Below are 27,804 nucleotides of genomic sequence, written 5' to 3'. Positions count from 1 at the left end.
TCATCTGAACACTAATAAGGAAAATTTTAGAAGTTCTGTTTGGTTTTCTCTTTGTTTGATTTTGGGGTTTGCATTGCCAAGTTAAGCAATATAAGTTTACAGCATAAAATATATTTTGGATGTTCTTTTTATCATACCCCCGCCTTATATTTGTAACGTACCCACATCATCAGCCCATAATGTTAAAACTAGATTAGAGTGGAAAGTGTAGGAGAGAGCAGGCTCCCTCTGACTGCCTTCCATAAAAATGAATGTGCTGCTAATAGGGACATAAAAATTGCAGAAAAGTCAACATGGTCTTCATCACTCAGTTTAAGCACTGGAACTGGTACTGGGAGTTGGAGCCCTTTCCATGCTTGGTAGTTTTTGAGACCTGACTGGACAAAGCCCTGATCCTCCCAGTGTGACCCCTGGCTGGCTCTGCTTTGAGCAGCAGGGGTGGGACTGGGACCAGTCTGAATGTGTCTGTGGTTTTAGGCATCCATCCTCTTAGGCCTCTTCCACTGAGTGCCCTAAAATTTTCAGAACTTTACATTCTGGCCAAATTGCCACTTTAGTTTGTTTTATAGTGACTGTTTGAGCAGCAGTGGAAGGCCGTTCCTAAGGCTGGACATGCAGTTTTAAACACTTTGTTATAAGTCACAGGGTCAGGGTAATAACAGGCTTTCAGCTGTATTCTCTGTAAATACAGCATCCCTGTCCGAAAGCACTCTCAGCTTCTAAACTATTCCCCTGATTTCTGGTAATCCTCATCTTATTTAGGATAGACAAAAATGGAATAAACCCACATGAACATAGGGTACTTCTTTTAGCATCCATTCTGCATGATCATAACTAGTTTTTTTAAGCCACAGATTTAATAAAGATAAAATCTGGAGAGTCTTGGCATTTTCTATTGCTAAAATAACGCAGTTACTTAACTTCTTAATTTTTTACGTGCCAAAGCAGATTAGTCTCATGTCCAGAAACAGCATCCCAGGAAAAGCTTCAAGAAACCATCAATTATTTACCTTAATTTATAAAGCATGTTCTTAGGAATTTCAAATTTATTAAAACATTTCAGGGTTAAGGAGGGAATCCATTAAAGCACTTACTGAAATTTACACAAGCATGTCTTTATCTTTTGTTACGAAAACCGTATTGTAAGCACAGCTTCTTTTGTCTCAAGCTGCAAACCTTTCTAGCAGTCAAAGTGACCTTTAAATTTAACAAAAACATTTTGGTGCTATTGTTTGGAGCATCAAATAATGTCAGTATTAACTTTCTGGGTATTCTCTCTTTCTCAAGACATCTACAGCTCAATTCACTAAAGTTCAGCAAATTGCTTAGTCTTAAGTCTACAATGTCTGTATTTGGAACTAAAGAAAGCAGATCAGTAAACCAAATTCCACCTTCTGAAGGATGATCAAAAGAGCCTGGAAGTCATGCTGGGAACCCAGATGAATTCCCAGTGCCAGGGAAGAGCAGTGTTTGGTCCCAGGAGATGACTGGGCTGTCGGGGTTGGGATTCTGACATGGGTTTGCTCTGAGCTTGGCTGGTGCTGCCCTTTGGGTGTGCAGGAGCTCAGGCTGCTCTGGGCCATCCCTGCCCCATGCACTGTGCCAGAGGTGTCTTGTCCTGGTCACTGATCCATCCCCCACTTCACGGCTGTTTTGGGTTCCTGCTGGCACATCCAAGCATACACCTTGTGCCCAGCTGCTCCTGCTCCCTTGCAGAGCCATGTAGGGGTGATGCTTGGCTTTTGCTTCTTTTCTGTTAGACCGTGAGTTGTGGGATGGGATGGTAACTGCAGGGATCTCTGCCTTGTCACTGGAGACTCATCCTGTGCCATGATCCCACCAACTTCTTCTCTGAGTTGAAATGGGAACAGACTTCTAATTAGGCCCTCACCTTCTTGTGAAATAGTTTCTCCTCTGACTTTAGCTTGTAACCCTTACTGTGCGGTCTGGCAGATTGGGTATATGTGGATCATCAGCTAACTTGAGTATTTTATTATCACTGTTTGTTTTCAAAAGTATTGTTTTCTTTCCTGAAGCCAGGAAGCCAGATCTAAGCTCTGATGAAGCATGCTGGTTTGGTTATTGTCTCCTGGTTACTGTTTCAAGGGGGTTTTGTTCTGACAGCATTAGTGCATCAGTACCTCTCTGTGAACCTGGATGTACATTCTCACTGAGAATTCCAGTCCAGTTTGGAGAGGAGGCCATGAATCTGCTGATGAAAATCACTGTTACAGTGTGGTTTGGTTTTGGTTTTCTTAATTATACTTCAGTTTGCCCTGAGGTTTTACATTAACACTTGGTTTAATGTGTGAAAGCCAGAATTCAGTACAGTTGGAAGCAATAGCAAAACTTCCACAGACTTGGGTTATGTTTGAATTTCAATCCTAAAAAGATGCTGATGTGTGGAGACAATGTCATGCTGAGTGATGTGGTATTTTCCTTTTCAATCACAGCTTCTTAGGACACACAGTCCTCCCACTTAATCACTCTTCAGCCCAAATGTGTTTTGAGTTTTTTATTCCCTCCTCTTTGGATTTATTAAAAATACACTTGCATGTTTTTGTTTGTAATACAATGTTTAGAAAAGTTAGTGAATGCTAATATGCAGATAATGTATTTACTGTAGTTATGTTTGATCACTTCCAGGTCTTGACAGCAAAAGAAAGAAAAACTCAGATAGATGACAGAAATAAACTGACTGAGCATTTCATTATTGCACTTCCCATGCTGCTATCAAAGGTACAGTTTTCAATGAAATAAATCTTTCACTGGGATTTACAGCTGTCTTTAAACTTTCTCATTCTGTGGTGCAGGAGTTTATTTTTACTTCCCTGTTGTTTGCTTTGTTGCCATGATGTTCCAGTATTCCGCTGATGCCGAGAAGGTTGCAAACCTCCTGCAAATCCCTCAGTACTTTGACCTGGAAATCTACAGCACGGGCAGAATGGAAAAGGTATTGTGCCCTGGGCAGGAGCTGTGCCTGCTCTCAGGGGTGAGCCCTGTTCAGCCCCACGGTGCTTTGGCACATGAGCAGTGCAGCCTTGCTTGGGTGTTCTGGCAGTGGCTTTGCTCAGTGTCACTGTCCCATTGAGGGGGAAGCTGAAGTTCTTCTCTGCCCTGCAGCATCTGGATGCCTTACTGAAGCAGATCAAGTTTGTTGTGGAAAAGCACGTGGAGTCAGATGTTCTGGAGGCCTGCAGCAAAACCTACAGCATCCTCTGCAGTGAGGAGTACACCATCCAGAACAGAGTTGACATAGCTCACAGCCAACTTATCGACGAATTTGTGGATCGATTTAACCATTCTGTTGAGGATCTACTGCAGGAGGTTTGTTTTCCTAAAATTGTTGAAGTTAACTGCCTAAAATATGCTAGGATAGGCTGCAGAAAAACATTCTTAGCAAGCCATGCAATTATCCATCTGAAGACGTAGTGCAGCAGCAGCTTTTTCATAATTATTTGGGGCTGCTTCTCCCTGTAGAAAGTCCCTTACAGTAGCCATTAAGCCTTCAAATCATTGATGGTGTAAAACAAGACTGTGGGACAATCTTGCTTCTGAAAATTTAGTTAAGTATTAAAACAGTCCACATAAAGAATTAAATGGATGAATGGGTGAAAGATGATGAAAAATGCAGAGGAAGTTGTATTTACATTAATGTTTGTAGTGATTCCAGTAGTCCCAAATGTATATGCAGGCAGTAAAATCAAGATTGGATTATGTTTTGAATGGAAGAGAGGATTTAAGAAAATATGTATAATGGCATATTAAAAGAGCTCTGGAAGGAGTAAAAGATACAGGCCTGAAACCTGGAAGTACCTGGAATTTAGTTGTAAGAATTTATTCTTCAAAATGCATAAGACAGAATATATTAAATAAGAACAGAAACTGTACTCATTTTTTCGTCCTTTGCAGCAATTTAACTTCTTGTAGCACTACTTAATTTGTTACAATTTTCATGCCTTTTAAACAAAACATGAAGGCTGCACAGACCTTTTTCTTTGCTTATAGTCATGCACAGCACTGTGGGGGATATATTTAATTTTTGATGTACATTTAGAGAAAGTTAAGCTAAGTCCCTGATTTAGAATGGCATATTAAAGGAAATATGCTTTTTTCCTATTTTTACATAACATGCCACATACAGGCACACTGTAAATATGCCATTTTTACATTGCAGAGTAAATAAAAATGTTTGTATAGCTGCAGGAATGTGCATGAGCGAAAAGGCAGAACATGCAGGAAACTTTCCACAATGCAGAGGAGATGGGGCACCACTGTGCATTCTTCAGTAAAATACGTGGAGCTGGCTCTCTACCTGTCTGCCATTTGGGGGTACTTTCTCATAAGCTTCTGATCAGAACCTGGAAGAACAGTCCAGAATTTGTGCTCCATCTCTGCCCCTGTGTGTGCCAAGGGGATCCTTCCAGCCTCAGCCTGGGTTTTTGAAGCTCCTCACCTGTGGCCAACAGGACCAAAACCTGCCCTGTGCAGTAGAAAGGGCTGAGGCTGGGCTGCCACACGGAGCCCAGCTGGAGAGCCGGCCGAGCTGTGCACGCCCCGTGGGTGAGCACTGGGAACAGCGGCCCTTGAGGGGCCTTAGCGCTCTCCAAAGGCCCCTCGGCCTCACCCCTTCACCCAAGGCGAGTCAGAGGAGAGCACCGAGCTGCTGGGATTTATAAATGCCTTCCCAACAGTCTTCTCAGGAGTAGTGGACTAGGAGATAAAAAGATTTTTCCTGCAATTTTCCTTAATTTTGTTTGTTCTTTAGAACTGCTCTATGCCTGCTGTTGAATCAGGAAGCCAGTACCTGCTTATTCCCACTCCTTTTCCTTTCAGCTCCCTTTGCCCCCTTTGTGCTGCAGTGCAGAAAGTCCTGCAGGATGCCCTGGGGCTCCCGAGGGGCTGTGCCCAGGGACAGCGGGCCCCTCTCGGGTCCCCTCACAGGGACAGCGGGCTCCTCTCAGGTCCCCTCACAGGGACAGCGGGCCCCTCTCGGGTTCCCTCACAGGGACAGCGGGCTCCTCTCGGGTCCCCTCACAGGGACAGCGGGCCCCTCTCGGGTCCCCTCACAGGGACAGCGGGCCCCTCTCAGGTCCCCTCACAGGGACAGCGGGCTCCTCTCGGGTCCCCTCACAGGGACAGCGGGCTCCTCTCGGGGTCCCCTCACAGGGACAGCGGGCTCCTCTCGGGGTCCCCTCACAGGGACAGCGGGCTCCTCTCGGGGTCCCCTCACAGGGACAGCGGGCTCCTCTCGGGTGCCCTCACAGGGACAGCGGGCTCCTCTCGGGGTCCCCTCACAGGGACAGCGGGCTCCTCTCGGGTGCCCTCACAGGGACAGCGGGCTCCTCTCGGGTGCCCTCACAGGGACAGCGGGCTCCTCTCGGGTCCCCTCACAGAGACAGCGGGCTCCTCTCGGGTCCCCTCACAGGGACAGCGGGCTCCTCTGGGGTGCCCTCACAGGGACAGCGGGCTCCTCTCGGGTGCCCTCACAGGGACAGTGGGCTCCTCTCGGGTGCCCTCACAGGGACAGTGGGCTCCTCTCGGGGTCCCCTCCTTGTCACCACAGGGAGCACAGAGGGGCCAGCGAGGTGATCCTGGTTCACTCCGAGAGCAGGGCTGAGGCTTGCAGAGAAACACTGAGGGTTCCCTGTTCAGAAATGTCTGAAAGGCATCTGAGAAATGAATTGAGAGCCTTAGATCTCTAAGGAAAAGCAAATGCATAGGTCAGACATGGGACATAGAGATCTGCAGACAGAACCAAACAAAAGTAGAAGACAAGAAAGGGAACAGCAGTAGCAAGGATTTAAAATTATGGCCTTTGATACTCTTTTTAAAGTTATATTTGTTTGAATAATTAATTTTAATAAGTCTATTTCATCATTTTAAAGACATTTTAAATTAAAAAATCTGCATACTGGTACCCAAGCAAGTATCCCACTGCTTTATGGCTGCTCACTGGGCTGCTAATGAGAGAAACGTTGATTGACAATTGCATCTGAAGGCGGGAAGATATTTTAATTGTTAGGCTTTTAGATGGAAAAGCAATTATCAAAATGAAATGGAGAAGAAGAATTGTTGCAAGTGGGTTTCTAATTTTAGAAAATTGCTGGAAAAATAGAGTTAGAAATACCTTATTCTCACTTGATTCACTAAGAGAACGTGCTGTTTATTTTACAGAAAATATTAAAATTGTGTTGTAGTATGTTCATCAGCTAGTGATTAAAGCTGGTGGTTCAGTCCTTTTTGGAAAATAAGATAGAACTCAGATTTTGGTCTTGGGAATGATTTCTACTGCTGGAGGATACGGGTTTGGACATTAACACAGTGATAATGCTGAATATTGTCAGATGATCTTGCTTATTTTTTAGTGCTGTGAGTGGTTACTTAAATATTATAGAATCTACATAAAAGTCTCTGGAAAGTGTGGAAACAGTTTTGGTCTCAGTATAAAGCCCTAAGAAGCTGCTCCTGCCTGTGCAGTGAGGTGCTGGGCTCTCCTCATGGGTTGCCTTTGCTTTGCAGGGAGAAGAAGCTGATGATGATGACATATACAATGTGCTCTCCACACTGAAGAGGCTGACGTCTTTTCACAAGTAGGTGCTGTCTTCCCTTACAAAATTGTGGTGTTAATTTTATCCTTTCAGAGAGTATCAGCAGTGTCAGGTGTGGGGAAATGAGAAAACACATGGCTTGAAATCTGAAGTGGAGATGGAGCAGTGGCTGGTGGTGTTTGTCAGTAGAACTGTTTGGGATGATCTGGGTCCTTGCTCAGTTCATGCCATGACCTTTGCAGGTGGGATGTGCAAGTGGCACCCCTCCCTTGCACCCAGTGCCTTTACACCCATGAGTAAGTTACTACAGGTCCTGCTCCCCTGCAAGGCACAGTCAGGCACAGGGGACACTTCTCTGCCACCTGTGCTTTGGGGCTCAGCTTAGGAGAGCCTGCAGGAAGCTGTTTCTCAATGCCTTTGAGCTACTTCTCCTCAAAATTACAGAATTAATTAGTAGCAGCAATAATAATTAATAGTTTATGGTGAGAGCCTAGAAGATGCATTTTCTTCCTGCAGTTGAATTGTTGGCCAAATTTCCCTGTGTGGATTGCACAGAGTGTCCCTCACCAGGCATGAACCAGCTTTTCAGGTTCCTGCTGCTCTCAGACCTCCGGGCATCCTCAGCACGTGCAGAGCAACCTGCAGAGCTTCACTGGAGCACACACAGGCCTGATCTCCCCTCTAACTGCAGGAGGCATTTGCTGCTGGTCAGCAGGAGAGAAAGCTTCAAGTGCAGGTGGCTGAGAGCCACAGATCATTTCTTCCTTACCACAGTGTGGGAGAGGACCTGCCTTCTGTCAGCTCTTTTTCACAACTTGGTTGTTTTGCAACTTTGTGATTTAGTTTCTCTCTCTGTGCTTAGACTTCACTTATCCTGAATCCTTCATTGGAGCACTGTCTGAAATGGTTCTGCAATCTGTACTCTTTGTTGCCATTCAAGGAGAGTCCCATGAAGATCATTAAATTGTTACTAATTTCCATAGTGCAGCAGGCTGACACGTGCAAATTAGGTTTGCAGTTTCTGTGGTAACACACTGGAGCCATGTCTGCCTTTCCTGAGGGGACCTGGGCAAAGCTCTGCTTAACAGGAGGAACTTAACTCCTCTCTGCAGGAGAGAAGCACAAATCTTACGGCTTTCCTGGGAGACTGCCATATATATTTTTTCCTTCAGGGTTCCAGGTCTCTAGAGTTAATTCAGACCATAAAGAAGCCTTGTAGAATAACACACATATCAGGGTCAGGGACATCTACTTTCACCTTCAAAAAAAACAAGAAAGAGCAAAGGATCAGAGCTGAAGAGCTGTAAAACAGCTAATGTATCATTCCTCAGCTGATTGGTTATTTCTGACTGTAGTTCAACAGGAATTCCTACTATCTGCTTGCACATAAAGAAGTAATGAGGTCTTCATTACTGTCTTGAACGTTATGTGTGAAGTGATCTCTCTCTGACAGGAAACAATTACACCATGTGAGGCAGAATTTCTGCTGAACCTTTAGCTATGAGTGAGGATCTTCAATTCCAAACACACATGGAGTGTTCTGTCTCACAGCACAGTGGCTGTGGTCTGACTCTGTCATTGTCTGTTGTCACCTGGGAGTCCAAAGCAAGTAAATCAGGAAATCTCCTGAACAGGCACTGATAAAATGGCTGCTGGGCCTTTGGGGAGAAGCCAAGTCCCTGTCTTCTTCCAGTGAGACAAACTCCAATGTACTTTCTCCATGCTTTTTTCCCCTTGGTAGTTGCTGCTGCTTCATACTTGAAGAACAAGCAAGGTGGAAAGTACATGGTGAGGCATTATAAGAAAAGCCTTTCAGACCACAAGGCTTCTCTACTGGGATTTCCCAAGCCTGAGCTAATCCTCTTTCTGAGAGGACAATGACGGCAAAGGGCTCACAGCACACTTTTTGATTCATCAAAACAAGGATATCATGTATCAATACAAATTATATGCAGTGTTACAAAGTTTCCTTCCACATTTTCAGAATACAGTGATAAATTTTTTGAGATCTTCTGAGTACACCTCCTGGAGTAGCCACTTGGGGTATTTTTTGCCAGAATCTCACAGCAAATTACTCATAACATTTAAGTACATGGAGGCAACTTTTTCTATATTGACTCCATTGTAATTGAGTTGAACTTTCACACGACACATGAGTGCTGTAGCAGTTTGCTGCAAAATCTCAGCATCTTTTATTTACTTACCTCAGTAAATCCAATGCCAGACACATCCCAAGCATCACTTCTGTTCCCCTGGGTGTGCCTGTTGGTTCTGCCTTGCATGCAGGACATTGTTTCACATTTAGAAACCAGGAGCATTGCTGTTACTGTCCAGTAGTGCTCAGGTATGATGCAACATTTGCTTCCTTCCCACCTCCTCACTGACTCCACAAGCCCACAGGGACTATCATAACTCTCAGATAAAAACAATGTGTATCAAGGCCAGTGTGATCAGTCAGGACACTTCCTAGACAGGTAAATTTATGGTCAATCTTCACATCATCTCTTACTCTTAGAGAAACTTTCTGCTTAACTTTTTTCCAGCAGCTGACCAGTGCATCCCTCAGACTGAGTTACTCACAAGTTTGTCATGCCCAGAAGTAGAAATATGATGATAAATGAAACCTCATTAGAGAAATTAGACTGTATCAGTAGCACAGCTGCTCAAAGCCCAAGGCACAGCTTCTTTCTCTTTGTGCATCTTGAGGAAGTGAAGCAGTTTGGTGCATGGAAAGGTCACTTCTTGGAAAAGAAATTTTTCCAACTGTTTTATGCCACACTTTGAGAAACACTGTGAAACTGGTACCTTTACCCCCCCTGCCCTGTGTCTGACAGAAATGTGCCCCAGCACACAGGGCTGTCCATAAGAATTAAAAGAACCCTTGGATGAAATACTGCAACTTGTTTTCTGTAATCCCTCAAGAGTCTGACTAAGGGAGGGAAGGAACTAAAGGAAAATTCTGTGTTGTGTGAATTTTTTCCTGTGAGCCTCTATCAATCTGAACCTCTGTGCAGAATTGTATGGTGTCCAAGGTGTCTTTGTAACTATGGGTTTGATGGCTAAGTAGCTCAAAAGAGATAGAGGTACCAGAATATGCCTAACTGTAATGTGAAGGCTCTGCTTTAAGAGAGTTTCAATTGAAAAGCTGTATGTAACTTGTACATACAATTTTTCAGCTCTGGAAGCTGACGAGCCCTTCCTGAGCTCAGCTCTAAGGCCAGGCTGAGGGCAGGGACCTGAGTGTCCCCAGCTGTGGGGGCATGGCCCCTGTGCCTGACAGGGAATTTCTGAACTGAAAAGGCAGGAATGAGACAATTTTTCCTTTCATATTCTCTGCAGGATAATCTGTGCAGATATCTGCCTCTGCGCACCAAGGAGACTTTACTGCTTTAATTACAGTGCTGTAATTAAGGAGGTACCACTCTGCCTTGCCTGTGATTTATAGAAGCAGCATCCCTGTGCTTAATATCACCAGCCAGAGGCAGCTCTCTGGCAGCCTCTAATTTATCTATGAAACATTTTATTTTAGTACCTCAAAGACCATCTAAGTCCATGAAATATTTTTACACTTTTTACATTTTTAGTTCCAGTATTTTTTTAAGTTTTCCTATTCTAGTTGTGGATTTGAACTGGAAGTTAAGGTGCACCTTGGCTTTCATGGCACAGCCTGGAGTGCACAGTGCACTCTGATGGTTGTGTTTTCTGGGAAGCTCTGACCATTTTCCAGGGCTAACACTCTCCATCCAGCATGGGAGGTGTTTCATGGCAGGGCTTCCAACAGGAGCTGGGCATTGCCAGTGCTGAGTTCAGCCTCTGTCCCTTTTGGACCTCGAGGGTTATTCCTCCTGGCTGAGCAGGGCAGTTGATGATTTAACCCAGGGCAGGCTCAGCAGTGGGAGTGAGCTTGGCTGGGTGATGCAGGTGCTGGGATGAGTCACATGCAAGAGGCTGCTGCATCCAGTTGAGACTCCAAATTCAATCTCAGTATCCTTTCTTCCAGGTGAATATTTCAATCAGCAAGTTTCTGATTATTCTGAGCTGGTTTTCTCTTTTATAGATGTATTATAAACTGTTTCAAATCGTCTCAGTTTATTTCCACTGCAGAAAAATGTTTCAAACTTGAATTTACTTGCTGAGAGAGTATTTTATTCTTTCTGGCAACCTGATGTTTTTCAGTTTCTTCTGTATTTCTCACTTCTCTATTAAAAAGCCATTTCATGAGCTGTTGAGGTCTGTAAAAGGCTGTAGAGTATTTGTTCCTAATGTCATTTTTATTCCTCTCACTGATGAAATCAGGTTGGTGCAACTGAAAGTGTGGAACAGTGTCTGGCATGGCAGCCACCATCTCTATCTCATGTCCATGTCTTATCATATTGTCTCACTTCAGATATTCAGGACTTTTAATATCTAGTGGTCATGTGTATTATTTTTCTCCAAATGAGACAGTAGAAAAACATACAACTTTATTTTGCTTAAAGCCATTTTTATTCAGTAGATATTGACAGAGTTTGGCTGTAATTTCTGCTGCAATGCCAGGGAAGGGTTTTTTGGAGTTCGTCAATGTTTTCAAAAGAGGAAAGATAACTTAGAGAGAGAAGCAGCAGCTACACTTAAGTAGCCTTTATAAGTGTATGGTATGGAGGGAATTTATCTCCTCCCTACAAAAATCCCATGTACTAAAACATTTTTCCTGCTTTATGAGAAAGCCTGAATTGTGCTTTTAGCATGGAGTGAGCTGCTGTGCAGCTCCTTGGTCAGCTGGAGAAGCCACCAAAGCTCTCTGGGCTGGGGGTTCTGAGAAACACAATTAATCCCTCTTTATTTCCTCTCGTTCCAGTGCCCATGATCTCACCAAATGGGATCTGTTCAGTAACTGCTACAGATTGCTGAGAACTGGAATTGAACACGGAGCTATGCCAGAACAGGTACCCTTAACAACACCTGCACTGCATCACTTGGGAGCCCAAGGTTCTAAGGGTCTGGTGGTGCAGAAATTCAAAAGTTCAATGCACTCCAATGAAGTAGGAAAAACAGAGTTTGGAATGAAGTTTATAGTGGAGTCAAAGGCTGTCTAAGAGGTGGAAGACCTTGGATTCTGTGATTTTTAAGCTCCTTCCCTCACCTTACACATCTGTGAAGCTGGGAATAGCTGATGTTCCTGATTCTGAAAAGCAGTGCATCAATCCTTTTACACTGAAACCCAACATTGTAAGCCTTGGCTGCAATTAGAATTACCACAAATTATATTTATGCATTGAAGGTAAGATGAAAGCTTATGAAAATCAGGAAACTAGAACATCCTAGTGGAGTTCTTTTAGTGAACACACCTTGGGATTTGTTCCCTCAGAGTTCAATTTTTGTTTCTCGTGGATGAACACAGAAACCATCTCATATTCTCCCACGATTCCTGTTTGAACTGCAGAATTCCTACTTCAGCACACAAGCACATTTTTAAGTTTTGATTTAGTTTCAGTTAGAAGCCAGTTGTTAATTCTAACTCAATTTCATTTAGTAAAAAGTAATTCTCATGAAATTCTGAATCAGAATTTTGTAGAAAGGACCCTAAGAGGAGGCATTGCCACACAATGTGTGAAAGTCCTCTCTCTGCAATTGCTGCTTCGTGCTGGAGTTGTGCTACCTGGAGGGACAGGGCTGGCAAGATAAAATCTGTTTATGCAGCTGCCAGCCATCCTCAGTTCCTGGGTCTGACAGTGTGTGGCTCTCCAAGTGCCTCCATAAGATCTTAGAGGAAGGATCCTGGAATCTGAACTCTGCTCAGTATTTCTTTCTGCAGGGCACCTTGAGGAGTTTGGCAGTTGTAGCATTTAATCTGGATTTGAACTGTTCAAGAGACACTCATGGATATGAGCCTGGTCTCCTCCATGGGACAAGTTGTCTTTTCTCCCTTTTTTTAGCAACTGGGCTACACGTTCATTTGACAGTGGAAGAGATTTCCAGGCTGTTTAATAGGGAAGCCAGGTTTGGAGATATTTAAACAGATGCTTTTGACCTGAGAGATGCAGATGTTGGGTTGTACTCCTGTCATACTGTGGCATCCCCTCTTGCTGTACCCCTGTGCACAGTTTTCTGGTGTTTCCCAGCATTGACACAGTATTTTTTCACCTCTAGTAGGCTGATTTCTTGTTGCACCAAACCAGACAAGGAAAAACATGATTCCCTTGAAAATAAAGTGTTAAGAGCCACTCCTGTCTTTTCACCATGAAATGCATGGTAGATTTCCCATACTCTTCCTGCTGTGCCTGCTGTTAGCAGGTGCTGAGATTCTGTATTCTTGTGTTACAGATCGTTGTCCAGGCACTGCAGTGTTCCCACTACTCTATTCTCTGGCAGCTGGTGAAAATCACTGAGGGCTCCCCTTCCAAAGTAAGTGGCCATTTGATCATTCAGATTTTACTGGCAGAACACAGCTTACCTAGAAAGGTGTCACACCTGATTTCTTTGTAACTTCTGTTCTTGCCATCATTTGTTGTCATTTATAACACATAAAATGTTAATATTCAGATTTGTTCCATGTTTCAGGATCTGTTTAACGTCATGCATATGTCTAAGCAGTGCAAATAGTCTTTATCAGGATTTTATAGCAGCTGATTATTATATTTTTATTGCTGAGGATAATTAACGCACTTTATTGTGAGTACTGCAGTTTGCATGGCTGATAAGGAATGTTGACGTGGACAGCTGTGAGCAATACTGTTCATCTGTGACCACAGCTTAATCCTGATGTGTTCCTTGCTTATTCTCTAATTTACATTGCAGTAGAAGTGGCAGGGCACTGGCAGTAATGATTGCTGGTAAAAAGCAAATGTACACGAGGTATGATGCAGTCAGGACAAGGTGACACATGACTTTTCCAGGACCTTTCCTCTGCTCTTTTCTCAGTCAGAGGCCAGCATCCCGTTTTTTCAGAGCTTTTTAAGAAGTAATACATCAAATTAAAATTATATGAAAACTGAAGTAATAATTTTACTTCCCCATCAGCATCAAAAAGGATAACATGTTATACTGAAGTGCTACTCAAAGCATTTTATGCATAGAAAAGTGATAAAAATACATAGTAAATTCTCTGAGTTGTTTTGAATACTGACATTAACATTTAAAAATAGCTACTAGAAAAAAAAGGAATAATTGTTATTCCTTATTCCCATTTTGTTCCCATTTCCCCCCCTCAGCCTCTTTCTCAATAACATGCTGGTAGTGTCCAATACTGCATCTTGGAACTCAGAAAACTGAAACCATCCCATTTGTTTGAAATGAATGCAGAATCTGGTCACAGGAAAGCATCTCAAGCATCTCTAGTGGCAGCACTGTTCTCCTCAGGGAGGAATGTCACTGTGACAGGAGGGGCTGAGCTGCACCATTTCTGGTGCAGCAGTTCAATGTAGGTCCATGCAGGTTTCTAGGGCTGCTTTGCTGTACCTGTAATGATCTCAGGGCACAGAGGGGTGATGGTGTGTGACCTCATGTGGCATCTTTGGTAGACCAATGGATAATAGCTACAAAAAGCAGAGAGGCTTTTGGACTCACAAGCCTTTCAGGTTTGAGATAAAAGCAGAAGATTACAAAGCAAAAAACAAGCTGAAAGCAATTGCTTTGTTTCTATTCAGATACAAATGAGGTAAACTCTGACAGGGAAGGAAAAGATGCTGGTACTTTAGAGGAGGGGTGAGAACAGGGAAAGGAGAGGGTAATAAGAGAGTTCGGAGGAGAGTTAGTGGGGAAGTAATATAAAAGTTGAAAATGCAGAGAAGAGAGTTTATAATATGTCATAAAACTAATCTTGAGTCTTTGTTTTTCTGGATCCCATAGGTTTATGAATTTTTGTTCCCTGGCTCGTGTTTCAAAGATGATTTTTTGGCTTTCCCTTGAACAGCCAGGCTGAGATCAGAGATGGAGGGATTGATTTGTAAGAAATGTTCATCTGCTGCCAGCTGGGTCATTTGTGTGACTTCATGCTGGCAGTAGTAGCTGCTCTGTTTCACCTAGTGAGGTCCCATTTAGGCAGTCAATGCACAGGATAAAGTATATGAACATTTTGGAGTTGTACAGGAATAAAAGATGAAACAAATAGAAGTATCTTGGCAAGTTTCACATTTGTTGTTCACATGTGCTTTGCATCCATCAAGTGTACCTTTTATTGCAGGGAGTCTGCAGGTGAGATGGGGAATTCTGGTAAGGTTTCCTTCAAAGTGAATTCTTTGGCCACAGTTCAGAATTACTTGGTGATTTTTGTATCTTGGATTGATTCTGTGGTGGAGTCATACTTGACAACCATAGGCATACACTGGGAACAGTCATTTTGGAATGAAGTTATTTTTTGTCTGGTGTTCAGATGGCTCTTCCAAAGTGCAGTTCTGTCCTGAGAGAGCTGCCCTAGTTTGGGAACTGTCCTGGGCATTATGGCCAAGCCAGGGCACATTAACTGCTCTATGAGGGATACCTCATATTACAGCTGTGGGGCATGTTCTGCATCATGGCTCCCATCTTGATCCAGGTGTTTTGGACTGGAGTGTGGCAGGGAAAAGCTCAACTCTTGTGGTTTAAATCTAACTAGGATCAAGTCAGCTCACTGATTTGTTTACAGCACATAATTGACCTACAGCCAGTGCAACACATCTCCAGGATAACTATCAGCTCTACAGAATACAGGACCAGAATGTTGGACATTTCTGTAATGTTAATGAACACCTACAAATTCCAGACTTGCACTTCAGCTGGTCACAGGTTCCTGAAGTCTCCCCCAGGATAGACACAAAGAGCTCTTGTTTCTCCAGGCTCTTACCAGGGGTACTCTGCAGGTTGCCCCTCACTCTTCAGTATCATTTGTAAACAGAGCCAAAGGGAGAGACTTTATACATTTTTATCAGCCAGAAACGTATCAAAGACATTTTAGCAGAAGAGTGTTAATTAATGATTATTTGAATTATTAAGAAAGTCTGAATTCTCTGCCCTATAACAAAGATTTCACCAGTTAAATACAGCAGAGAATTGGGGCACAGTTATTTTGAAACACTTCTCCAAGCTAGCCTGTGGAGAGAAGGGAATCCTGTGGAGTCATCTGAGTGTCTAAAATCCGAAAGGAAAAATTGATTACTGAAAGGGAGGCTGCAGCAGGTAAGAGTGAAGTGTGTAAACCTTGAAATATGCAGAGTCTGATGTTTTAACCTCTGGTCTCCCTCTGTCCATATTCAGTGGAGGCTGAGGCCGTGGGGGCTGTGTGTGCAGAGTGGGGCTCTTTGGGGTAAGCAGCACTCTGCTGAGGGGAGAAAGCTCATCCTGCACAGCCTGTGGGAGCAGCCTGGAGGAAAACTCCTCCTCAGGTGCAGAGGGGTTTGAGGGTGGTTCCCTCAAAGGTTCTAAAAGGAAACTGGCAATTTCTGCCCTGGGGTTCTCTCATCTGTCAGTCTGGGGGAGCAAGTGCAGTCCTGAGGCAGGAGACTTGGGGGATTAGAAAACACAGTGGTTTCCACCTGGATTCCTTCAGCCATGTCCCAGGTACCCAGCACAGTGTACTCTGCACTGTGTTTCTATGCACTGAGAAGGAAATATTTGCAGAAAAATAGAGCCCTAAAACTTAGAACAGTAAAAATAAAGCATGGCTAGAGCAAACATTGAGAGCAAAGACAGAGATCAGGCAGTTGTGAGTAGCAGCAGCCAAAGCAGCCAATTGCGTGGCTGTTAGAGTGTGACTATTGGGCAGAGGACTTAGGAGAGGGGTTTTAAAAAGGGATTTAAAGAACAGTGTGGTGACTTGGTGCCTTTTCATATTTATATGGGCATGATGACAGAAGGCACAAAAAGTTGAAGGGAAGAAAAAAGTCTCAAGGTGCAAAAAGTTGGACCATTTTCCACCATTAGGTTGGAAGCTGAGAGTTCTTCAACACGGTGAAGTTGAAGTTAATACTGCAAATAATAAGTACTTTAGAGGAAAAGCAGTGAGCACATAGGGAGAAGAGGATGGGATTTGGGAGATGAACGTAGCAAAAGCACAGCATTTTAAAATTACTTCCATGGAAAAAAACAAGCTTTAATTTAAAGCTAGAAAGTACCTGAAGAATTGTAGACACAGGTTTTTTGAGCACCCTGTTTTGGGTTTGGGTGGTGGCACACACTCCAGTCCTTGCTCTCAGCAGCTCGTTCTTGTTCCTGCCATGAAGCAGTTAAATTGCAGAGTTGTGACTCCGTGGTTTTGTCTAAAACAGGATGATAAAATGGTTTCATATCAGCTTTTCTGCTGAAGATACTCACACCTCAGGAGCCTGGGCTTTGCATCCCAGAATGCTCAAAGACTTGGAAATCTTAATTCATTTTTTTCTTCCCATTTTCTCTGTTGAGAAAAATCCCCACTCTTCAGTAGTCTGGGGATTTCTCCAAGCTCAGAAGAGTTCCAGATGGCTTCATTGCACTGTTCAGTGGGGCTTTCTCCTCCTGTCTGTACTTTTCAATATGAATCTCTATTGTGCTGTGCTGTCAGGAGAGAGGGTAATAAATACTGTGTACCTGCCTGTTAGTCACTTTGACAGAAAGAAAAGTGGGAGACACACTCGTTCCTTTTTTAACCTGTATGTAGGGTTTGTCATAGGTTTTAGTGTCTCTGTTGAATTCATGAACATCTAAATGGAAGGTAATTGTGATAGCAAGTAGAAAACATGGAAGTGATTGCAATCCCAGTGCTTAAAGGGGTAAATCAGGTGATTATGTAACAGTGAACTGATAAGCCTGGCATCAGTCCTAGATAGAATCTTGGATGGGAGATAGAAAACACAGTTGGTGCAAGGCTGAAGGGCCAACAGCTAAGATTGGAAGAAACACATCAATTTTTTGTTGACAAGATTGCATTTTTGACTGAGAAGAAAACCAATTGAAACACCAGTGTCTGTAAGACATTAATACCACACTGCACTTCAGGTGTATGTTTGGAGTTAATGTAACTCATATTCCACAGCTCAAAACTGATCCATATATTTAAAAAAAAATTGTAGGTGAGCAATCCTTGCACAGTGGAATAGTTTCTGATGCATTCTGGGAGAGATCTGTTCTCTGCTAAAAAAGGGTCACGTTTATCAGTCATCTGGGAAGGCCCTGAAGATGGGGATGATACAGATCAATTGGGGAACAAAATACAATTTAAAATTTTTAAAAAGAGGCATCTTAGTGCTGCCAAAGGGAAGGCTTATATTTAGTAAAAAAGAGAGGTGATTAATGGCAAGTTGTGGATTAGAACAGAGTAGAGGTGTCTTAGAGATTCTGTAATGGCAGGGTAATGCAGTGGCACCATGGCTGCATCATCAGGGAAAAACTGATCAGGAGTAGGAAGGTGGGGAATGCACAGACCTTCAGTGACCATTTCAGCAATGCCACTCACTCCATTGAAGTGGTGGGAAGTTCAGAGCTTTGGGAACACTGGGGGTGCTCAGGCACACTGGGCAGTCCTGTCTTGTGCTGTGAACCAGCACAGGGAGAACATATGGGCCACAAAAAGGCTCTGCAGAAAACACAGAACAACGAGAGCTCATGGCAGGAAGCATAAGAGAAGCTAAAATGAGGACTGAGACACGTGGGCTCAACAGCCAGCATCAGTAAAACATTTCAGCGAGGAAAACATTGCATGTGCATCATGTAGGTTCTTCCCATGTGCTTGGAGGTTGTTCTGCAGGACATTCTGTGTTCCACGTGGAAGCTGAGAGGGCAGTCCTGGGGGAAACCATCCTGCTGTGAATTCATCTCGTTTCATTTAACTTGGGGATCTCGTTTTCTTCTCAGTGATTGGTTCATCATCACTATAAAACCAAGGAACTGTTTCTCTGTGTGTTAGCTTATTTCTTTCACAGCTTTTTGTTGAATGTATGAAATCATCACCATTTCTTTAATTTGCTTCCTCCAAGAAACCTCTTACTAATTTTTAGGTACTTTCTTTTTTAATGTTTATTCCAGGAGGACTTGTTGGTATTGAGGAAAACTGTGAAATCCTTCCTGGCTGTCTGCCAGCAGTGTCTATCAAATGTCAACACTCCAGTCAAAGAACAGGTAAAGAAAATGTCTGTCATGCTCTTAGAAAAGTGTGAGTGTTAAATTGTAGTAAAACTCAAGACAACACTACATCAAACTTGAAGTAAAATCATCTGTGCTCCTGTCTAAATAAACCTGAAGAAACAGTGAGGAGCAGCTGTATTAACAGAACTTCCAAAGCACAGCTCATGACAAATTAACTTTTGATTAACAGTAAGGAAGGATTATCTGGATGCTCGGGCTCATTTCCAGCCCTCCTGACTTCAGGCATCCAGCTCAGTCACCTCAGATGAAAGATTCTTCCTGTAGACACTGGATTAAAAGATGGAAATAGGCACTTCTGGAGGGTGACTGAGACCTCAAATGGGCTGAATCTTTTGGGATTTTTTTCCTTTGAATCAAAGGGTTTGTTGAAATAATTAAGTCTCTCTCTGCAGGACACAGTAGCTGGTTTTTAGCTGAGGTATATTCATATGAATATACACTGATTTATGTCAGTGACATTTTGTCTACAGATGGCATTTCTGTCAGACCTCCCCAGATTTTGCAAAGAGTATAATTAATAACTGGCCTGTGTTTTTTGCCTGTGGTATTTAAAAGATAATACTTCTTGAAAGACACCTCTGTTTCTTTGAAAGACAGCTCTGCTTGGCATTTACTCTCTGTTCTTCAAGCTGCTAAATATAAACATTAAATGCTCAGAGATGTCAGTAGTTTATGTATTTCTAGAAGACTTGTGTGTCATTGGCTTCCAGCAGATTTTACTTTAGTAATTGTTTTTTAATATTCAGAGTAGTTACTCTTGACATATTAATATTAAATAATGTGAAAATATCTTCTATCTCCATGCAAATACCTCCCTCCCAGCTCGAGCTAGACCTGACATCCCCCCTGCCTCAGCAAATGTTCCTTCCCATGCCTGCACTGGGTTTGTTCTTGGGGTGTATTAACATGGGTTTATTCTCTTCTTATCAGTGGCCACAGTGGTTTTTCCATTGATAATTGAAACTTTGTTTAGAAGCTCCTTTGCAGTTCCCAGCTGTGGGGAAGTTTTCAAGCCTCAACCAGACAAACCCACGCCCAACCAGGCCCAGAGAGAGCGAGTGTCCCAGGCAGGGTAGGCTGGACTGGAGGCTCCAGGGACCCCTTCCAACCAACCCTTCTGTGATTTGCTCTTGTTTTCTTCCTTTAAAAGTATATTTCTGTGAGTGCAGGATTGCTACTCATTCCTTTTGTTTTACTGGATTTTTTTGAGAATTATGTGCAAATTGTGTTGTCTTCCTACCATACTTGATCCTTACTCCAGATATTCTTTCCAAACAAAGCTGATGTCCATATCAAAGGAAGGAAAAATGTATGAAGTATTTAGAGAAACAGGACTGAAACATTTCAACTTTTCCATGAGTGTTTGAAGGAAATAAATATCCTGTGACTGAGCCCACTGCTGCCTTTATATTGGACAGAACTCAGCCCTGGCAGTGCATTACTCATCTGCTCTTTTTTAGAGGCCTGCATTAGGAAGAGCTTCAGTTCTATTGAGTATCAGGGGAGTTTAGAGCAGGTGAGATCATCACTGGAGTGAATCACAGCCTTTTGGATCCAGGGGAGAAAAATCCCAAATAGCAACATCTGTTCCTAAGGTCTGAACATAGTTACAATGATTTGCATCTGTTTTTGCCTGAGTGTAGCTCATTCAGATTTTATAACACACTCCCAGAAATAAGGGAGCCTCTAGGAAGTTCAGCATTTACAGATTTTATTTTGGAAATTTGTAAAGTTTTCAGAACCTGAGGTTAAAAATAGGGAAGCTATGAATAAAAAGGCCTCTGAAAGGTGCTGAATGTGATTGAATGCAGACAGCTGGCTGTGAGACTCCACAAAAAGCCATTTGGTGGCAAAACAGTGTTATTGGCATGCAGGAATGAGCCCTTGGAAGAAAGGAAGGTAGTGACAGCAGCCTCCTTTCCTGTCTCAGGTAATGAGGGTATAATAGTAATGAGCATAAATCATGGACTATTCTGCCCAGGTTGGCTTTTGTCTGGATTTGAAAGCTGTGCAGACAAACTTGGTTCTCTTTTTTGCAAGAGCTGTTGATGAAATTCTCCAAGAATTGCCTTGCTATGGCTGTTTGTCTGTATTTTTGGGGTCTGACAGTGACTCAGCTTGAATTTTCCCTCAGTGTTGTTCATGTTTTTATTTGTTTGATTTTTTTGATCTGTTTATCAAAAGAGGTATGTTCTCTTTACTACGAATTTGACTGCAGGCCTTGTATCAGACGTAGATTTAGAGTTCTTTTTGTAGAGAAGAAATGGAAGTTTAATATGGGTCACCTGGGACATGGAGAAGGTGATAACCACAGTTCCTGACCTGGGAACCAAAGCATTCCAGATGAGAGGAAACTATTATGGAATACTTTTCACAGCACATAAACAACTACACCTGAGAACAGTTTAAGGAGCTGTTTAATAATAGCAAGGGATATCTGGGAATTAGATCAATGGTATTTTATGTTTTCCTTACTTCACTTTTCACTGCATTCATTCTGTTTTGCCTTTCAGGCTTTCATGCTGCTCTGTGATCTCCTGATGATTTTCAGTCACCAGCTGATGACAGGAGGTCGGGAAGGGCTCCAGCCTTTGGTGTTCAATCCAGACTCAGGCCTCCAGTCAGAACTTCTCAGCTTTGTGATGGATCATGTGTTTATTGACCAAGATGATGAAAATCAGAGCATGGGTATGTTTAGAGGTTTTTTGTAACAGACACGGAAGAAAAGAGAAAATAGAATTTTCTGATCAGTTTGTTCAGATGTTTTCAGAAGTATTCCTACTTTATTTTTGGAAGGTCTCTGCTCTGAAGCTCTGAATATGCTTATATTATATGATAACTATATTTAAATTTTATCTGTGTAGTTTATTTTTCATTCACAGAGGGAAGTCTTGCATAGGGACTTAATACTTATGGCATTGCCAGTCAGTGTTAATGCTTCTTACGATTGGATTTTACTTCGTGTTGTTCAGAGCCATTGATTTCACATTGAAAATCCTAGGCATGCAGAAGTACTGGTGCTTCTGATTTGTCTTCTGTTAAATATTTATATCTTAGTCATGTTAATGGAGTCTCTCTGGAATGTCCCGTGTTAGAGAAGTGAAGCAAGAGCATTCAGCAAGTGTTAACTGTGGTCTTTCACAGGGTATAGGAAATAAATGACTCAGTTCCATGTGGATCATATTCAGGATCTCCTCAGGACTGTGGAGAGCAGCCTTGGTCAGTGGTGTGTCATGTTCCTAAACTTCCCCAGGAGTTTTGGAAAAGGCAGGACTCGAGACTTACCACCTTTCATTTTAGCTTCTTCTCCAGCAATCCTTCTTGCTTCATGTTCAAGGATTGATTTTTTTTCTAAAAGCTCCCCTTTGATAATGTTGTTTTATAACTTAACAGTTACTTACAGACATTCTGTTGTTGATTATGCTTTCAGAGGGGGATGAAGAAGATGAAGCCAATAAAATAGAAGCTTTACATAAGAGAAGAAACCTTCTGGCTGCCTTTAGCAAGCTGATAATTTATGACATTGTGGACATGCATGCAGCAGCAGATATCTTCAAACACTATATGAAGGTACAGGCCATGCACCCTCCCGTCCTGACTGAGCCCAGTCTGCAGTGTTAGAGCTTCTCTGCCATCCCTGCCAGGACTGTGGTTAGAGCCCAAACACTCCTGAAAGCTCTTCCAGCTTTAGCTGATCCTGTGTAGGACTTCTTCCTTCCTAAATGGCCCCTGGCACTGAGCAGCAGCGAGCACTGACCTCACCCTCCTTGTAGCACCTTGTTTGTTTAAGGCAGTGACAAAAGCTGGTCCTGAGGTGCTGAGTATTTCCAGGGAGGCTCCTCTCTACAGAGAGTTTCTTACCCTGCTGCTGATTCATCTCTAGAATCCCCAGTGAGTTACCTGTTCCATACCTGTTCCACTGTCAGTCTCCCAGGCTTGGTGCTTGCCGTGAGGCAGCATGGCTCTTCTGAGAGGAGGGCAGCAGGAGAAATGCCCTGTATGGCTGTGCTGTGAGTGGGTCTGTGTGACTGAGTGTCTTCCCAGCTTTGGCTGCTTCCACAGAGCCTCTAGGCCCAGTGAGGGTCAGAGGGGCCTCAGCTCCTGCTGCCCCTGTGCATGGGGGTTCACCTGCCAGAACAGGCACAGTCCTGCCACTGACCCTCAGCTCCTGTCCCACCTGTCCCTGCAGGGCATCACAGAGGTGACAGTGCAGGGGGAAGAACTGGAAGACAGAGCAGGTCCTTCACTCTAGACACTGTTTGAGGTGTTGATGTGAAATGTAAAGGGTTTAACTTGAAATTCTCCTGCTGTTCATCAGGCACACACAGCACAATAAAATCCCCAGGACACAGTAGCCATCAGTCAGGGTTAGTCTTGCTTAGGGTTGTTTGCCAGAGTGGAAGTTTGAAACTGAAGCTGTCACCATCCAGGTGAGTTCCCTCCCTGCTGCTCTAGGATGGGATTCTCCTCTCCCCACGCCCCTCCTTCTCCTAAAACTGGGGGAGAAGGAGAGAAATTTAATTTAAATTACTACCAAAGAATGCAAAAGCAATATTTTAGAGGTAATAAAAATAAGTGACTGCAAATGCAGAAATACTGATGAGGCTGAAAGAATACCATTGGGAAAAAATATATTCTCAGCTTGGAATTTGTGATGATAATACAGCTTTTGTACCCAGATGGGCAGCAGCATAGGCTGTGGCTTTCAGCAGCCATTCTGTTAACACAAAGAGAAACAGCACTCCATGCTGGCTCATTCCTTACTCCACTTTCTGGCTTTGGTGAATTCCTTTCCCCTCAGTGTACAAGGAGCACACACCTCAGTGCTGGTGTCTGTTCACACCTGCTTCTTAAGGGGGTGCTGTATCAGTGTCCTGTTGCTTGGAACTGGCAGCCATGGGTCACCTTCATCAAGGGCTTTGTTTGGGGCAGGAAATGCTCTTTTGTTTGGTTTTCAACATATTTGTTACAAAAATAATAAATACAGAAGTTGCCTCCTTGTCATAGGGTTCAGTTTAAATTTTGATACTGAAACATTGCCCCCCACTCACACCAAAAATCTGGATTTGAGCAACTGCTGCCTTTTCAAATCAAGAATTACAAGTAATCTTTCTCTTGGGAAAATTGTAAGAAGTTGTATAAGAGATGTGATTTAAAAGGTTTGTTTTGTTTTTTTCACATTTTTTTCTTAGTACTACAATGACTATGGAGATATCATTAAGGAAACCCTGAGCAAAACCAGGCAAATTGATAAAATCCAGTGTGCAAAGACACTCATTCTCAGTTTGCAACAGGTAAGAGCATTGATTTTTTTTTTCCTCACTGCAAAAAGTCCTGGCCAGGATTCCTGGTGCACTTTACAGGGAAGCAGAAACGCTGCAGTTCCTTAGGAGGTTTTCTTCCTTTCCCTGCTCCCCAGCTCAGGCTGTCACTTCTCCTTTGGCTCAGTAACCTCTGTCCCCAGAGGCCCACACTGGCAAAGTTTGGACAGATAAAAATGGAAGGGGGGGAGAGAAGAGCCTTGGAGGCAGTTTGGTGCAAGCTGATTCATGGCATTTGTTTATTGACCCCAAGTCAACAGAAAGAATTAGGATGGCTTTTTCATCGTAGCATTTGCTGAAGTAATGCATCTTCCTTATACTTTGTCTAAATACTGATTAATTTTTCAAATTTCTAACTAATTAAGTCTTCCAATACTGTTAGACTTGGTTTTTCCCAGAAAAACTTGCTTTACATCAATCATAAATTACTGCCTGGTGATGAAATCTATCAGCCAGCAGCACAAAGTGCACTAAATATCACTTAGGCACTTGAAGCAGCAGCTATAGCCATTGCACAGAGAAATTACTTCTACTAATTAGATGCTGTCAAATGAGCTGGACCTCCCAAAATTCCTTCCTAAGGGATTTCCTGTACCAATCTCGAAGCTGAGAGAGCTCTGTGCAAACCTCAGAAAAACAGATGTACATCCAGAAGAATCAGGGAGTGTCAAAGCAGCCCCTGTCTGTAAAACTTAAGGAGGAAACAGATGCCACAGATCAGTCAGGCTGACAAAATTCTGTGGAAAAAGTAATGAGAGGAGCTCTTTGCAAGTGCCTCAGTGATAGGGAGCAGCCAGTGTGGATTTGTCAAGGAGGAATCCTGTCAAATTAAGCTGCTGTCATTAATTAGATGGTGACAGAGCTTGTGGAGATGAGAGAAACAGTCACTGTAATGCAGCCTGATTTAATATTGTCACTGACACTGTCTGCCAGGATGCTCTCAGCAGTGCCAGGAGAGGTGGAACTGGCTGGAAAAGCACTGAGCACTTCAGTGCTGTGCTGGGAGAGCACTGGAGGCAGCAGTGCTGGGCAAACAGGCCACAGTGGGGGAGCTGCAGTTTTGATGCCCAAATTCAAAGCACCACCTGATCTGATGGGAGATGGAGGGGCTTAAGAGAACGGCACGAGAATGCAGGAGCCTGATGAGTTGGGAGAATGATGGAATTCAGGGAGGGTGGCTGCAGAATTCCACACAAATACCAGATGTGGGACAGAAGAAATTCTGGCAAGAGACAGAGACTGTCTCAGTGCAAAAAGTCAAAGGCCATTCTCAGATGGAGCAGGTTTAGAACCCCAGTCTTTCTCAATGAAAGTGTTTCCCAGCTCTCAGATGTCACCCTCTGGACTCTCTGCAGCTGTTCAATGAGCTTGTTCAGGAGCAAGGTCCCAACCTGGACAGGACATCTGCCCACGTCAGCGGCATTAAGGAGCTGGCCCGGCGGTTTGCCCTCACTTTTGGCTTGGATCAGATCAAGACAAGAGAGGCTGTGGCCACACTACACAAGTGAGTGGTGGTAAATAAACTAGATTTTTATACTATTTCAGATTAAAACTCTTGTTCAACATTCCCTGTCTAAAGATACATAATCTCAACAGGCCATGGAATAATTACATATTTTTTTCTATTTTAAGTGGAGAGGTCTACATGTATATAGGTAGAAAGGAAACAAACTAACTGCCATGTCCTAATTATTTCTTGGAATTTATTGGCATGGCTATGTTTGTTTATCTCAGGTAGGTTACCTCTAACAACTGAGGATGGTTCTTTGTTCCACACTGCTGTGGGTTCTGGAGGAACCAAGGGCTTTTATAAAAAGGTACTCAAAATGTTTTGGAAATCTTTTAAAGTGGACTGGAACTTTTTTATGCAACTGCTGCATAGAAAAGCGTGGAAAGGTTCTGCTAAATTTAAATTATGACTTTGCCATGCCATTAAATTTCAAATGCTAAGCTTTGCTGTCTCAGAGACTCAGTCCCTGGGAGCAGGATCAGCACGGCTCGGTCAGGATGCAGCAGTGCTGTCCTGAGTCAGGGGACACTCGTGCCTTGCTGGGTGAGGGAGGGGAGAGTGTTCTCTTCAGTCACAGGTGACAAAGCAGAAGAGAGTGTGTCCCTGCTCTGGGGACTCAGTTCTCTGCTCTGGCTGCAGGGGTTGGCTCCTGTTTGATCTGAAACATCCCCACACTGGGCAAGGACCCCTTTACAGGGACTGGCCATGTGCTTGTCTGAGGGGGCTTCACAAATCCACAGGGAACTCTGCATTCCCCTTTGGCCAACAGCAGCTGTTTGCTAGCAATGGGAATAACGTTGTGATGGGATCTGAGGATACAGACAGTTTCATCACAGCTCAGATTTGGGGCAGCTTGTTTGGTTTTTGGGTTGGGTTTTCTTGTTTGCTTTTTTGTTTTTCTGGGATTGTTGTGGTTTGGGGTTTTTTTGGGGGGGCATGTGTTGCAAATGTCTGAAAATGTTAATATTTCTGTACTGTAGAGATGGCATAGAGTTTGCCTTCAAATACCAGAATCAGAAAGGACAAGACTATCCACCTCCTAACCTTGCTTTCCTGGAAGTGCTTAGTGAATTTTCGTCCAAACTCCTGCGACAGGACAAAAAGACTGTGTAAGTAATGCTCTGCTTCCTTCCTGCAGTTAATCCCTGCACTGTGGGTTTCAACTCTCTCCTTTGAGGTTTCTACCATCTAACAGGGGCTGCAGAAAGTCCCTGGGAGACATTTCACATACATACTCCCTCACCCTTTTATGTTTTAAAATAATAAAAATAAATGGGAAAAAAAAAATCAGACCCAGTAATGAGGGGAGTTTGAGACCTCCCAAAACAATGTTGTTGAAAATTTCTTATGGGCTACTGAAAATAAAAAGTCCTTTTTTAGGCTAGAAGAAAAGAAATCAAACATTAGCAGTACAGGGAATTTACAGTCTGTCACCACTGCAGTGACAGTTGATTCTGTCATATATTTACATAAATTGTAAACCTGTATTTGTTGTTTCTTTTGACATATTGGAAAAGGACTCCAGTCAAACAGCAGCCAAGCTCTATGTGCCCAGTGTGGAGCTGAATTCACTGAATATCTTTCTGACCAGTTTAAAAGTGCAGTTGCCAGATCTGCTCATGTGTGGTTACAGGTGTCTGTCCAGTCAGTTCTGTGACTACACTGAGTGTTGGTCAGAAAGATCAGCTGGAGCGAGCTCAGCTGACTCTGTCAGGCCTTGCTGGGAAGGTTTGACAGATATTTTTCTGTGAAGACATTTCTTTTAAAAGAGTTTTCTGTTAGGGTTAACAACTATGAATATTATAGCTTTATCTGTGCAGTAAGAAATGCAGCTTGGTTAACTCTGTATATTTTTTAATGTGTACACACTTGAACAAATTTCACTTTTTCATTGTATCAATAGTTTCTCAATTCAGCAAACACTGTAGGACAAAGAGTTAAACGAGCTAGGGAATGGGATGATCCAGTTAGGCTGTCTTGGCACTCCTTGTGCATCTGCTCTTCATTGTTACAACCTGGAATCTTGTCAGCCTGTTCTTCAGGAAAAGACTTAAGGAAGGACAACAAGACTTTATAGCTTGTCTTCCTAGCTGAACTGTAGATTCTCCTGCATGCTGGTCTAAGTGCCACTGGCCTGTTTCCTGTTGAATTTAGTGAAGTTTAGCCTGTAGAGTCATCCCTTCCACAAGTTTCCAGTGTCTGACTTTTAAAGTTATGTCATGCTGTCCCTTCTGTGAACCTGAGCCTTTGAGTGAAATTCAGATCTTTGGGACATTTTGTCCCTTTATCTTCCATGTTGCCATTTAAATTCTTTCTCAAAGGTTCCCCTGCCCACATACACAGCCAGTGG

The 27,804-nt window shown here is 43.1% G+C and overlaps 1 protein-coding gene across 2 annotated transcripts in view; it reads left to right on the top strand.

Annotated features, from left to right (window-relative positions):
- STAG1 (STAG1 cohesin complex component) overlaps positions 1-27,804 on the top strand; it is a 167,983-nt gene that overhangs the window by 128,928 nt on the left and 11,251 nt on the right. For both annotated transcript variants that reach the window (XM_063407865.1, XM_063407866.1), the window contains exons 17-28: positions 2,647-2,739; positions 2,864-2,953; positions 3,124-3,327; positions 6,523-6,593; positions 11,389-11,476; positions 12,855-12,935; positions 18,504-18,596; positions 21,137-21,311; positions 22,054-22,193; positions 23,816-23,917; positions 25,300-25,448; positions 26,435-26,563. In XM_063407865.1, the coding sequence (XP_063263935.1) occupies positions 2,647-2,739; positions 2,864-2,953; positions 3,124-3,327; positions 6,523-6,593; positions 11,389-11,476; positions 12,855-12,935; positions 18,504-18,596; positions 21,137-21,311; positions 22,054-22,193; positions 23,816-23,917; positions 25,300-25,448; positions 26,435-26,563 (1,415 nt within the window). The remainder of the gene's footprint in view (positions 1-2,646; positions 2,740-2,863; positions 2,954-3,123; positions 3,328-6,522; positions 6,594-11,388; positions 11,477-12,854; positions 12,936-18,503; positions 18,597-21,136; positions 21,312-22,053; positions 22,194-23,815; positions 23,918-25,299; positions 25,449-26,434; positions 26,564-27,804) is intronic.

This window comes from Prinia subflava, chromosome 11 (genome assembly GCF_021018805.1).
Source record: "Prinia subflava isolate CZ2003 ecotype Zambia chromosome 11, Cam_Psub_1.2, whole genome shotgun sequence".
NCBI lineage: Eukaryota > Metazoa > Chordata > Aves > Passeriformes > Cisticolidae > Prinia > Prinia subflava.
The sequence above is the reverse complement of the archived record's forward strand: the minus strand, read 5'-3'. Positions and strand labels throughout refer to the sequence as shown.